We start from the raw sequence: 14,114 nt of genomic DNA on the forward strand, positions 1-14,114 counted from the left end.
TGTATTTACTGCTGGTGAGTCACTGTATGGCCTGGACAGATGTTACACCTCTGTGAGCTTCTCCAGCCTCTGTGCTCGTGTGGATTTGTCCTCACAGCCCATCAGTTACCACAGAGTTGCTCCCACTTCCCCAGTGGTGAGCTGGAGCTCAGTCTGTGAGCTCCCCATCCATGTAGGTTTGTGGAGAACACAGTCTGGATTCCCTGGGTTCCTGTCCAGTGCTCTCCTCGAAGAGAGCTATTGCTTTGGCATAATTTTTTTGCTTTGAAATGTCATGTTCCTGTTGAAATTTTTCCCTGTGCTGCTGGGAGGAGAGCTGTTGATGCACACACCAAAGGCATTGTCTCACAGGGGTTGGAGCTGTGACACTCAGCCCATCTCAGAGGGGCCTGGGGCCAGCTGGCCAGGGAGAAGATGTGTGTTCCTCTGTGTACTTCTTTCTTTTTCTAAAATAGCTTTAGCCTTGTATTTTTGTGATCCAAGTGTACTAATGCAGAAATAGTGCTTTCTTCTTTTTTTTTTTTTTTCTTTTTTTTGTCTTCCATGAATGGCTATAAAAAATGCCCTGTAGCAGTTAGTGCCACACAAAGAATTTGTTTTTCTGCTTCCAGAGGGCTTTGGCTTCTCTGAAAATGGGTCATGTTCAGAGTGAGTTTGGCACAGGCTGTTCCCACATCTGGCTTGGTGACCTCACTGCTCTCTCCTCACCTGATGCACCTCTCACCTGGCTGGAAATGGAGAAAAGGAGAGGGTCAGGGAGCTGTTACCAAGGAGGCAGCATTCTGTCAGTGTCAGGTTCAATGAATGGCTTCAGTGTTTGCAGGCACTGAGGAATTTTGGACAACAGTCCAGCGAGTCACAAAAGGTCTTTGGGAGGGAGGCAGAGGGAGAGGGCAGTGTTGGGATACAGCTGGTACTGTTTCAGAAACTTTATTTGTGCTGAGCTTGGTATCACTTGTGACTCTCCTGGGATCTCCCAGAAGCACCAAAATATTTGGGTGTTGGTCTCAGTATGGTGAAACCATATTTAAGAATGTCTTATCCCACATAATGCCTCCTGCTCAGCACTCTGCTGCAAACATCTGCAAATGAGATATCCTTCATTTCTTTGAGCAGGCAAGGATTGGCTGTGTGGCCATCTCCAGGCCAGTGCAGGTGGCTCTTGAGTCCCTGGTTGGGCAGGTTGGCTGTGTCACTCCTGGAGAGCTGCCAGTGGGATCATCCTTCTGAAATGGGAGCACAGGATCTGCATCTCCAGCACCCCCTGGCAGTTGGGTTTGGTTTGGTTTGGTTTGGAGAGGGTTTGTCAGCCAAAGCCCTGCATGGCACAGGGGCACAGATGAATTTAGGCATAATTTTGGCATAATTTTTTTGCTTTGAAATGTCATGTTCCTGTTGAAATTTTTCCCTGTGCTGCTGGGAGGAGAGCTGTTGGTGCACACACCAAAGGCATTGTCTCACAGGGGTTGGAGCTGTGACACTCAGCCCATCTCAGAGGGGTTTGGTTTGGTTTGGTTTGGTTTGGTTTGGTTTGGTTTGGTTTGGTTTGGTTTGGTTTGGTTTGGTTTGGTTTGGTTTGGAGAGGGTTTGTCAGCCAAAGCCCTGCATGGCACAGGGGCACAGATGAATTTAGCATCACACATCTCTCCAGCCTGGGAGCCTGCAGAGCTCTGGGAGCCTCCCAGAGCCTGGGGAGGCTGATGAGGAGCTGATCCCTGAGCTCTGGGAGCACCTGGGCTGTGGCCACACTGCTCTGGGAATGCACCAGGCTGGTCCTGCTCAGCTGCACAGAGCTCTGGTTGGCATTCCCAGGACTAAAGGAATCTCCTGTGGGCTGGATCCAGCCTGTGTTCACCTAACTGTGCTCTAAAACACTGATGGTGACTGGCCCTGCTTGGTGCCCAGGGCCAGTCACCAGAAATGAAAAATCCATGCTTTGATCTTTTCTGAGGAAAGGCTTTGTGTACAGCAGTTTCTGTGGAATTCCAGGAGTTCAGTGTCCAAGATCTGGTGAAACAAAGCCTTAATTCTTTCATTAAATTTACCTCTGCAAAGAAATGGAGCATCCTGTTAGACTTCGACTTTCCATGGTCCAGATATTGTCCTCTTACCTAATAAATTGGATTTCATTCTTAATTTTTATTCTCTTGTCTCAGAAAAAAAGTTGTACATTTCTAAATAAGCAGCATAGCTTTTTAGGTTGGAGGCATAACTTGACCAAAATCTGTTTCTTCCTCCTTTTTTGCAGGAATTCTCAGAAGTGGAGAAAAGAGATCCTCAGGAGCTAGTTGGTAAGTTCACTCAAAAGTATTTATTCACAAGTTTTTATTCAAGCTAGACCTTGTAAGTCCCACTTGTAAAAAGCATCTCTGCCCTGGCAATGCTATAATTTACTGCATGAATATTTTCAGTGAACTTTTCTTCTGGGAGAAAGGCTTCATACCTAAAAATATGAAAACAATTTCATGTTTAAAACATGTATGTAAAGGGCAGTGTTGGTGTTTTTCTAGATGAGCTTAAAACCAAGTGTAGCTTTGTCTAGACAGAGCCAGTGGAGCCAGGAGTGATGATTTTGTTCTGTAGCTTCCAAAACTCACTAAAAGTATCCCCATTTAAATGTGAGCCACTCACAGATTTACAGCTGCTGTGCTGCATAGTACTCTATGTTTTCTAATAGTTACTAAAACTTGATTTTTGTGACATCTCATTTAGTCATTGCACCATTATTAGATTTGGAAAGTCCAGGGTTGGCAGCTTTAAATACAATCCTCTGCACAGAAACTGCATTTTATATTGTATTTCTGACTGTCTTGCACTGATCCTCTGTTTCCGAGGTTACTCCTGCAGTTGTGTGGTATCACATAATAATATCATTAAAAACAAATGGTTTGGAAGTTGCTTCATCTCTCAAATCAGTTTGATATTTCAGTCATAAAATGAGGTAAATATAAATTAAGACGGTAAATACTCAGGTCAGCTGTGACTCCTACAGCAGCCATCACTGAAGTCTGGCATTTATAAGTCCTTTTTAGTTGGCCTGCCCATACTTTGCAATGCTGTCTATTGGATTTTCTGCCTTTAAAGGGCAAAACTGCTTCAACCAGTCTCATCATTAAATGCAACAGAAATCTTTCTCCCATCTACTCATCCTCCTCTAAATGCACCCTGGAGACATGGATGAGACAACAGGATTTGGGGTAAAAACTACAGCACATTCTCTAGAAGCCAACTGCTCTTTTCCTGTGTTTTACATGTGGGTGAAGCTGTGCAGTTGTGAAGAATGTAGTGGGAAGTCCTTAATGAAGATGTGAGGCTCAGGTTACAATTCTGTTTGTCCCCTTTTCCCACAGTGACTGCCCAGACTGCATTTCTTTGTCTCACCATGGCCCAGACTTGCACATGGCTTCAAAAGCAGCACAGGGAGCACTTGGTAGTGTCACAGCTCATGGGTGAGCAGTGTTGGAGAGTCTGAGACCTGGACTGAGGTCTCTGCAATCTTATCTTTAATATTCTTTCCAAACAGCAGTGTGCAGGCTGGCTTTGTGCAGAGCCAGGTTATTAGAGGTCAGCATACTTGCCATGCTGGATTCTGTAGGTCTGTTCCATTAGACCATATCTTATCTAGTTGAAAAGGAACTGTTGCAAGAGACTTACAGTTGGAGTAATGTAAAAACCACTCCCTTTCTGAAAACTTGGACTTTCACAGTTAAAATTCTTTCATGGAAAAAGGTGCAAGATTTTCTGACACAAAGTCAGTAACTGCTCCAGTGTGGACCCCTCAAGTTTTGTCTGTCAGTCTGTGGAAATCAAGGTCCTCCTTGGACTGTTTTCCACAACTGCTTTTTGCATTAAAAGAGTGTGGGCCTGCCCTTCTCAGAAGATAACCTTACATTTTTCTGCATCACCTTTATTAAAATCTGTGATTGTGCAGTTGCTTAAGTATTAAATCAGTGCAGGCTCCTGCCAAAAGCACTGTTTGTGTTTTACCTCCACAGATGCACAAAAACCTTGGAGCAGCTCTGGGAGTGGGAGCCAGCTGGGATCCATCTTCACTGCTCCTTTTTTGTTGTTTCTTTTTTTTTTTTTTCCTCTTTTTCCCTGTGAGGCTTCCAGCTGGATCCATTCCCTGATGTGCTTAGAGCATTCTAGGTGAGCGCTGGAGTTGGCACAAAGAAAACAGTTGGGATGAGCTGCTGGGAAGGGCATGGTTGTCCTGACTTGTGCCAAAGTAGTAATCACACAATCAATGGCTGACAGAATGAGTGGGAAGGTTTCAGCCCCCTGTTTGAGAAGAAAATATGTGTGAAGCTTGTTTTCATGGATTTCTACATCAGCATTGTCCTTTGGGGCTTTTTGTACCACTCTGAATCAGTTCATGGTGCTGCCACGACATTGCATTTGCTGTTTCCTGCAGCTTTGCAAAATAATACTTGAAGGATGTAGGGTTTTTTGCCCTGAAGTTTTTTGCAGCATGGTTGTTTACCTTTTGGATCATAAGAAATGTCCTCTCCAGCCCTTGGGATAATCTAAGCACAAAGTCAGTGTTCATAAGAGCAGAAAGTATGGCTGGGTTGCAGGTCTCCCTCTGCATTTCTCAGCCCACAGAGCAGAAAGGGACCTGGTGTCCTTCCATGGATGGGTGACTCACTGGCATGTTGTTGTCTCCAGTTCTTCCCTGTGATTTGGCTGTTCTGGTGCCAGGAAATCAGAACCCCCCCACCCTGGTTTGTGCCAAGCAGCCTTGGCTGGAGTGCCAGGGAATGCATTTGTGGAGAGCTGGCACCACCGGTTTGCCTGTCTCCAGGGGAAGCCCTTGCTGCTCTGATCACCCTTTCCTTGGTTTTTTTGTGTAGTGTGACCTTTAGAAAGAAACTGGCACCTGAACTGCCTCTAATCCCTTGTGACTGCTTCAAACAGAGCACATAAATGACCCCTGAAAGGGACAGGAGTTCTTTATCCCACCTGGGAGCAGAGTTAATCCTAGAGCCATGATCCACACCATGTCTGTCCTGTACAGCCAGCTCTGTGCTCTCTGTTCTTTGCTTTTCTCTGCACTAGGAAAACATTCCTACCCATCTGTAGGGAACAAAACTCCTGTGTGCTCTCTGGCAGTGTCTCCAGCATAGCCTTTGGGCTGAGAGCAGTCATTTCCCTCTGGAAATGGAGCTCACATTTTGCACTGTGCCACTTTCTCTCCTGCTTTGCAAAGCTGTCTCCTGTATTGGGTATAGTTCATATCATCCATCCATCTCAAACTGAAGCAGATTAAATGTAGCATTTCCATTTTGTTTTCTGCTTTACCAAGATCTGGTGAGCAAATCCTTGAAATCTGTGAAATCTCCTTCAGTGACTGCTGAGGTGCTGAGTCTTTGCAAGATGATATTTGCCTGTGCTTTGGCCTGGGAGCAGAGGAGTGACTGCACACAAAGCTACAAACACCTTCTGCTTGTGCTGATGAAGGGTTTAATTTTTAGGCCAACTTGTGGAAGGAGAATGCACAGACTAAGCACCAGCAGCAGTGTCCTCTAGCAGCAGGAAGCTTTCAGGGGCAGTGGCCCCTGCTTTCTTGAACCCCCATCTGACTCATGGGATCTGCTTCACAGTTTAATTCTTTGTCAGGACTGAGAATCTGATTGGGGAAGATATTTACTTACTGTGAGCCAGAATCTGGGTGTGCCTGGAGTGATTAATTGTGCCAACAGCCACTTCCTGAGGTCCACATTTGGAGATCCTCTAGGCTGTGAGCCTGCAAATCACAGGGCAAATGAGGGGCTGGAGCCAGTGTCACTACCTGTGACTCATGTCAAAGTAAAACTTTGGTCTTGACAGGAATAACAGGATGCACAGAGCAGTTGGATGTATCCTGTGAGGACACACCTTGTTGTGAGCTGTTCATCTGCAGTTATTGCTGTAGACATGGTGGAAAGCTGCCCTTGGGACTTGGAAAACACAAAATGTTTTATACAGGAGTGTGTGGCCATACATGCAAATGCCAGGATTATAATCCCAGCTTTCCTCTAGGCACAGAGCTGGTGGGAAGATGCTGTGGAATCAGCCATTCTGTCTGTGTGGGGTGCAAGTCTGAGGACTGCTGGAGGGCATGGATAATTTGTACTTCCTTACTGTAAATAAGCCCAAAGGGGTTAAACTCACCCTTAACCTCACCCTCTTCTCTTCCCAATGATGTGGCACCTCAGGCTGGCTGCAAAGTGATGAAATAACTGAGTAATGCTGCAAGTTTGTGCTCAGTTTGGGAGGTGCATGTCTTGCCTTGCTGCTGGCAGTGTTCAGCTGCCTCCAGCTCTGGTGGGATTGAAGGAGGCAAAGATTCCTTAGGTCCAACTCCTTGTAAACCATTAAAAGATGCTTTCCCCCATAATGTTGATAAAGAATTATTTTCACAAGACTCAAACAAAAGAGGAAGTGATCACCAAACCTGAAAAGTCATGCATCAAAATATATTGTCTCATTGGGAGCTCTTGTTCTGCTTCCAAAATTATTTCTTTTTCAAGGGGGCTTTGAATGGATTGCTGAGGATATTCTTATGACTTTGACTTTTTTTGCAGGTAAAACAGAGGTCCTGCCCAGAGTTCCTGAGTTTATATGAGCACACAGTTCCCCTTCCCATAAATGTTTTGTTTCTCTGTAGCATATCTGCAAAGAGCCTGTGGGATGTCTAATGTGGAGCTAGGCTTGATTTTTTTAATTAATTTTTTCAGGTGCTTTCTTTGCCTAATAAAATCTGGATTTAATGGCCTTATTTTTTAATGCTTCTGCTGTGAACCTCTTAAGCCACTAATCAGCTTTTACCTTTCCCAGCAAGCCTTGTGTGCTGTGTATTACCCACACTTTGTGTCTTTGCCACTGTCTTTCTGGGTTTCCTGCAGCTCTAATTAACCCAGAGGCCTCCCCATCCCAGCAGCAGCTGTAACCTGTAACAAATGTGTGCCTTGTTGTCAGGGAGCTCCCTTTGCCTGCCTTTCTCTGGGCACTCTGGCAAGCTTTCCTCCTTCCATAAAGGCTCCCACTTGCTAAATGCCAAAGGACACTTTTTGTTTGTTACTGGCAACTGCTGGAGAATTTAACCCTCAGCAACATCTTGATCAAACAGAATGAGTGGTCGCCTGCCAGCTTTTCCTCTCAAAGGATCTGGTCCTTAATGCTTCACATTTTTACAAAGGACATGGAAACTGTAGCAGCACTGATGGTGTGTGTGGTGTTGTTTATCTGTAGCCTCGCCTCTGCAGGGTTCCAGCAGCCCTGTCTGGCCTTTGGGCCCTCCTGGCCTTTATCCAGAGGAGCTGAACCCTGGGTGCTGCAGTTGTAGCTCAGAGAGCTTTCCTGAGGAATGTGTAACTGAGGAGCTGCACATGTGAAAAGCTTGGTTGATGTGACTTGTGTGCTACTCTCAGGTCCCTTGTCCACTACAGAGCAACTCTGGGATGTGTTCCCTGGACAAATTATGCTTGAAAACAATCCCAGCTGCTTAAATGGGGCACAAATCTCTGCTCCAAGGCAATGGGGGGAAATGTGGCCGTTTCTTTTGCTGATAACCCTGTAAAATAATCTTTTTAGGGCAATCAGGTACTTTAGCAGTGTATCCCAGTACAAACAGCTGTGGAAATTTGGCAATCTGGACTGGGCTGTTCCCAGTCCTGCGGGATGAGTTGTTCTTTCTAGCAATAGTCTGTCTCTGTAAGCAAAGATCAAAGTGCCTGCTAAGGAAGTGTTAACTTAAGGATTAAATGTAATTTCTTGTGGTTAACTCTTGACAGCCTTGGGGAGCGTTGTTCTCTCCTTGAGCCACTTTGGTTCATCCAGGTATGTCCTGAACTAAATATTCACCAAGTGATTATCTCCCCCAAAATGGCAAAGAGCCAGACTGCATAAAATTGATGCTGTGCTCCACCCCATGCATGGTCCCATTCTCTCTCCAGGAGTGTATCAATAAAAAAGCATCACATCCCCTCTTCCAGTGACCCAGCCTTCAGGTTCTTTAGTTGCTTCTTGCTCAGCACCTTGAAAACATCACAAGTCCCAGCTGTCAGCATTGTCATCACCTTTGCCCTGGGTTCCCAGTGAGGGAGTAGTGCTGACATAAAAGACATAAAACAAATTTAATGACTTGTGTGGCTGAAATTCCCGTCAGTAGTTCCAGAACTCATCCCAGTTTGTTCTCTCCAGCTTCTTTTTCAGAGAGAGTAAGGAACATGTCTCCAGATGAGATCAAAATCCCTCCTGAGCCTCCTGGCAGATGTTCTAACCAATTGCAGGTTGGTATAAGTCCACTTCATTAATTTTTCTTTTCTTTTTTAAGATTTGCAGTTCAGGGCATATTTGGGAACCCTGCTCAGTAAATTTGCACAAGGCAAAGCTCCAGCATTAAAGCTGGGCTTTACCACACTGAGTTTATGAATGCACTGTGTTAATGCTTTAGGCTTTACAGCAGTTCCAGTTTAGGAATCTCCAAGTAGCTTTAAGCTGCTTTCCAGCCTCTGTGGGTTAATTATGCTTTAAAACAGCTCTTGATGCCAGCAGTGACACAGAAGCAATGTTTACTGTCAGGGCTGCTTTCCTCTTACCTCAGCAAATTCAGCTCCCTAGCAAAGAACAAATTGTTTTTCTATACAGCCCTGAAATCCCCTAAACTGGAATAGTTGAGGCAGCAATGCCTGGATTCCTTTTCCACCTACATGTCTCTGGATGGTAAACATTTAGAGGGAAGGCTGGTAGCTTAGAGGCAACAAAAGAACACAAACACACGTTTTCTCTGGTGCACACCCAAATAACAGCAGTGACCAAGTTTGCAATATCCTTCTGTGTTCTCCTCATGGAGTGCAAATGAAAGAGCAGGGACTGCTGTCTCCTAACACACACTTGAGTTTTAACTCTGGTTTTCTGCCCAGCAGTAATACAAGTCAAGAATCACTCCTGAACTGCTCTATAAAGTGGCCCCTAACATGCAGTGGTGATTCAGAGTGACTCACCATCCAGATGATGCTTTCTTCTCCACACACTGTACCTGGGCACACCCAAACCTCCTCCTGTGCTGTAGGAGGATTTTACTGTTCTGACATCAATGAACTGGAGTGTGTTAGAGCTAAGGAATGCACAGAGCTTGACAGGGTAGACAGAAGAAAGCAGAATTTTTCCCCTTTGACAGAAGTTTAGTGTGTTACATCAAAGGGGAGCTTGTCCTCTGTTGGCAGGTCAAACCACATCTTAGAGCACTTTGAGTAAGGAGATGGGATTGTTCCTTAGAGATGCAAAATGTTCTGGGCTTTTCACTTGGTGGTTTGCTCTTTTGTCAAATTTTTCCTCTGATAAACTGTATTTTGAACTCTGCCAAAGGCAGGACTTCTTATTGTAAAGTTGACTGAGTAGTTGCTCATCTGTGGACTTGGGGAGCCTCATTGCTACTCCATGGGGAGGGGATAAAAGGGAACACCTATTCAGTCATTCCTACTCCCCAGATTCATCCTTTTTGCAGTTTGTTCCTTCAAACCTCACCATGTGCTGCTGGACGTGGAGATGGTGTCATTTCCTCTTGCTGATTTTGTGACAACCTGATGAAAATTTATCTCATAGAAGTTTTTTTTAAGGTTGTGGAGTTTCATATCAGCTCTTAACAATCCTCCTTTATTCAGGCTGCAGCAAGCCCTCAGACAATAGTCAGCTCTGTGTTTGACTGTCCAGGGAGGGAGACATGAAGTGACTTATGCAGAAGCAACAAAGGAAAGTTGACTCAGCTTCTCCCATCCTGAAAGACTGAAGACCCAGCTCTGGTTTTGTTTTATGTGCCTCTTGTACATGAGGAATTTCTGTCATAAAGAAAAGATGATGGAAATTACTGAGGATATTTTAGCAGCACCACTTAACTCTGTCTGAAAGCTCCTGCCTCTGCTGTCCCTTCACCATCACCAGAGTAGGAATACTTTTATGTGTTTTCATCCACCTTACTGAGGAAGGAAAAAACCATGTTTGATTTGAAATCTTTTAGCCTTTTAGAGAATAGACTGCTTGACAACTGCAACCTGGGTCAGTTAAGTTGCCTTTGGCATGGGCTTGTGCCTTGTGGGTGATGTGCAGAGAGAAGCTGATTCCATCTGACTGGTACCAAAGCAGGGATTTATGAGCACATTGTTCCCAAGAGCATTTGGCTGCAGTGGGCACCCCCAGCAATAGCTGATGATCACTCTGGGTTTAATTCTCCAGCAGAACTTGCCTCTGGCCCTGCCTGGCTAACAGATGAGCAGGAGCTTTGCCCTGTGGACAGTGTAGCCCAGCTGCTGTGTCTCAGGTGCTCACCTGAGGCTGCAGGTGGGTGTTGGTGGTTGCTGTGAGTTGTGGGGGAACCTCTGGATTTCAGAATTGGCTTTTCTGTATCCTGGCTGTGAAGGGAAACAGCAGCCTGGGAAGGAGGAGTCTGTGCCTTGTGTGCAGATCTTTAATCACTGAAGCCTTCAGTAAGTGCAAAGAGAATTCCTTTACCAGTCAGACAGTTAGTTCATGAAGGTACTTCAGACATTCAGGGAGGAAATGTCTCTTGAGCAGCCTGGCCCTGGTGTAAATCCTAGCTCTGGCTAAGGAGGTCACTGGTTCAGTTGGCTTCTTTCCACAAGTACAGGAGTCAGCTGCTGTTCTGCTCCTTTTCATCCTGGCTCACCCTATAATCTTTCTCCTGTAGGATAAAATTCAAAAGCTGTATGAGAGGAAAGTGAAAGAGGGCATGGACATGAACTACATCATCCAGAGGAAAAAGGAATTTCGCAATCCCAGGTGAGCCACCATCTTTTCATTGTGACCACAGCATCACTGAGCTAATTTGAAGAATTTCCCTCTTTGTTGGAGTTGTTGCAGAAGGATCCTGATCAGGAAGCATTACTGCTTACAAATTGTCTTTCTGAATTTTGTGACTGAAACTCTTCTTTGTGTTTGGTAAAGCAGCAGCTGGAGTTGGTGTGTTGGTTAGATTTTAAATGTGAAGATGTGACTTCACATTTAAAATGTGTCTACTTTAAGTCTACTTTAGAAGATGTGACTGTTGTGGGAGCTGGGAGATGTTTTGGGGAATAGGAAATACTGTGGATAATGGGGTGCCACATCCATCAGAGCAGGTGTAGCTTCCCAGCTTTTCATTTCACTTTGTGATGTGAAGAGGTGACAACCTCCCTCTGTTGGCACATCTGAAACACTTCTGTTCCCTTCTGCTCCCTGGTTCTGTTCTGACCTCTTGCTTTTCCTTTGCAGCATCTATGAAAAGCTGATCCAATTTTGTTCCATTGATGAGCTTGGTACAAATTATCCAAAGGTGAGGGGCAGTGTTTTGACTGGAAAAAGAGTGGGTAAAGGTAACACAGAGATGTGAAATCTCACCTCAGGCTTTCTTGAGCCTGCTTGCTTAGAGGTCTTGTAATGCAACCTCAATCTGAGCCTCTGCAGTGATGTGAACATTCCTGTGTAGCACTGAGCCCCAGTGCCTCAACCTTTGCTACAATGATTCTGCACAAAAGCTGCTGAAGTGTGGAGCTCTGAATGGAACTCCTTGAGGGGGGAAAGAAGCTGAGTAACAGAAAAATGCATGACTTACCCCAGCATCCTTTTTGCTTCAAAGCTGTTTCTTCATTCACAACAGAACATGGTCCCATAAAAGAAGGTCTGATGGGACCTTTGTGTCACTGGGATACAGGAAGAAACCAGTGATGATTCTCATTGTCACCTCTGATTATCATCAGAGAACACAAATACTTAAAGCATTTTTGCACTGGGTTTTGTGGTTCTGTGGGAAGAGCCCTAATCTGGTTTATTTCTTTTTTTCAGGACATGTTTGATCCTCATGGCTGGTCAGAGGATTCATATTACGAGGCACTAGGTAATTCCAGGAAGTCTCTTTTTTGTCCTAGCTTAGCTCTTTGTGTTTTGTACTTAATTAACTGCACTGAAGTCTTCACTTTATGTATAAATGAGAAGTCATCACATGCTGCTCTTTAATGACTCCATTCTGGTTGGATGTGCCTGAATGTTATTGATGCTTCATCAGTTTGGAAAGGCTTTTTAAATTGGTTCTGCAATGTTTTCATCTCTCAAATGACTAAATTAGTGCTGCAGTGCTTTGATTAAAAAGCAGCAGTTGCTTTCGTGGCAGTTTAATTTTTCTATATAGAATTTGAATCTATTTTTTTTTTTATCATGGGAAGTGTGTGAATGAGAACTGCTGAATTTTGCTGTTCTTAGTGCTTCAAATCTTCTGCTCTTTCTCAGCTAAAGCCCAGAAGATCGAGATGGACAAACTGGAGAAGGCCAAGAAGGAGCGCACAAAGGTACCTGCTCAAAACCTAAAGAGATGCAGGTGCAGGTCTCTTGTTCCTTTCCCTGCTGGATTTCATTCCATTGCTTTGCTATTTCTATGTTAAGACTGCTTGTTTTATCCTAGATCTCTCCTTTATTCTTGCATTTCTTTTCCAAGTTATTTGCCCTTCCTTATAGGTCCATTTATAGGTTGTTTACTCCACTGGATTTCCTGCTGTGTTGTCAGTATTTTTAAACTAGAACTCTAAAAATGGCATTCAGTAAGTCAGATACAGGCAAGATAATGAATAAAGAACAGCTTTTTCCTTAATTTATGGCATTTTCCCTGGTGCCTAGCCTAGTTAAAGCTTAATTTCTTCACCATGTCTCAGTGTGACACAATACCTGCTTTCTGTTCTCTGTGATATTAACTTGTTGCATCCAATTTCCAGAAAAACTGAGCCTGTTTTAACTTTGTGCATTTTGTGACAAGCCCAGTTATTCTTAGATATGCCCCAAAAAGAACACAGAGAGGCTTTGGAAGAGATTTCATTCCTGCCCTGTGTTTCCTTTGAGCCAGTGGCTGGCATTAGAACGTGTCTAATGTTAGAGATTTGCCACCTAAGCTGCAGAAGGCTCCTTCCATCTCCAGTCCATGAAGGGTTTTTTGTGCAGTGCATGCTGTGTCTTGCTGCTTGTTTTGGTTTTTTGCACAGTGACCCAGGTATCTGATCGTGCCCTTGCCCAGATCTGCAGTTCTGAGGCTGCAATGCTGTTGGAGCTCTGGTTGCCAGGATTCCTGCTGTGGTGCAGCCACAATAAATTCTACAAGCAGGCACTCGCCTTGCATGTTCTTTAAAGGAAAATGAATATGAGCTTCTAACTGCATAAATACAGAGTTAAATGACCAGGATCTGTCCTGTCTGAGCTGTATCAAATCTTGTGCTTGTACCAGTAGATAAACACATTTTCATTGTATTAGGCTTAGGAGCTGGATTGCAGTTTAATTAATCCTTAATTCTCATGGCCTGAGGTCTGTGTCTTCCTTCCACATGATGAGCAGCTCAGAGGCCAATGCAATGTCTTACATCACACTAAAGCTGTTTTAAAAAAACTTAGAGAGGTGCTGTGAGTTAAAAAAGAGCTGTGTAATCTTAACACTTAATTTTTTAATCTTCTCCTCTTTCTCCTGTGTGTCTCTTCCTTCCCAGATTGAGTTTGTGACTGGCACTAAAAAGGGCACAACAACAAGTGCTGCTTCCACAACCACCACAACATCCAGCACCACTGTGGGAGGTAAAGAATAGCTGTGACTGTACCCCTTAAGCTGCAGTAATGCTGGGATTAGTGCTTCCTGAAGCCTGAAGGCTCCTTAGTGATCCTGTAGATAAGGCAGGGGAGTGCTTCTGCTGAGGGATGTTGGACTAGCTCTCCTCTAGTCCCTGTAGTCCATGGCTGTCCTTCTCGAGTGGAATGGCCAGGTGGGATGGTGGAGAGACTTACTAGTGGGTCAAGAAGCCTGCTGCTGTCTGTGGTTGTATTCCTGGGACTGATAGATTTTGAGATTTGGAAACCCTTGAAATCATTCTCCTGCCTTGGAAACTGAGGGGAGGGGCAAAAACCACTGGAGGCTGATGAGGGTCTCCAGTGCCTGTAGCTGAGCAAGTGGGATTCATGTGCTCTGTTGAAATTCAATCTGCTTTGGGGCAGGGAGTGATCCTGTCTCCCCTTTTGCTGGAGTTCAGGTCTGGAGGTCTGCTCTGACTCCTGATACCCCAAGAGAAAAGTTGCTCTTCCTCCTCACTACTTACTGCCAGTGTATCCTG

General features: G+C 44.7%; 1 protein-coding gene across 2 annotated transcripts in view; it reads left to right on the top strand.

Moving 5' to 3' along the window:
- The window catches only part of SAP30BP (SAP30 binding protein), a 29,293-nt gene that overhangs the window by 13,978 nt on the left and 1,201 nt on the right, over positions 1–14,114 (top strand). For both annotated transcript variants that reach the window (XM_058817504.1, XM_058817505.1), the window contains 7 exons: positions 2,249–2,291; positions 8,185–8,273; positions 10,688–10,779; positions 11,251–11,311; positions 11,821–11,872; positions 12,262–12,320; positions 13,500–13,584. In XM_058817504.1, the coding sequence (XP_058673487.1) occupies positions 2,249–2,291; positions 8,185–8,273; positions 10,688–10,779; positions 11,251–11,311; positions 11,821–11,872; positions 12,262–12,320; positions 13,500–13,584 (481 nt within the window). The remainder of the gene's footprint in view (positions 1–2,248; positions 2,292–8,184; positions 8,274–10,687; positions 10,780–11,250; positions 11,312–11,820; positions 11,873–12,261; positions 12,321–13,499; positions 13,585–14,114) is intronic.

Source organism: Ammospiza caudacuta, chromosome 19 (genome assembly GCF_027887145.1).
Source record: "Ammospiza caudacuta isolate bAmmCau1 chromosome 19, bAmmCau1.pri, whole genome shotgun sequence".
In the NCBI taxonomy this organism is placed as follows: domain Eukaryota; kingdom Metazoa; phylum Chordata; class Aves; order Passeriformes; family Passerellidae; genus Ammospiza; species Ammospiza caudacuta.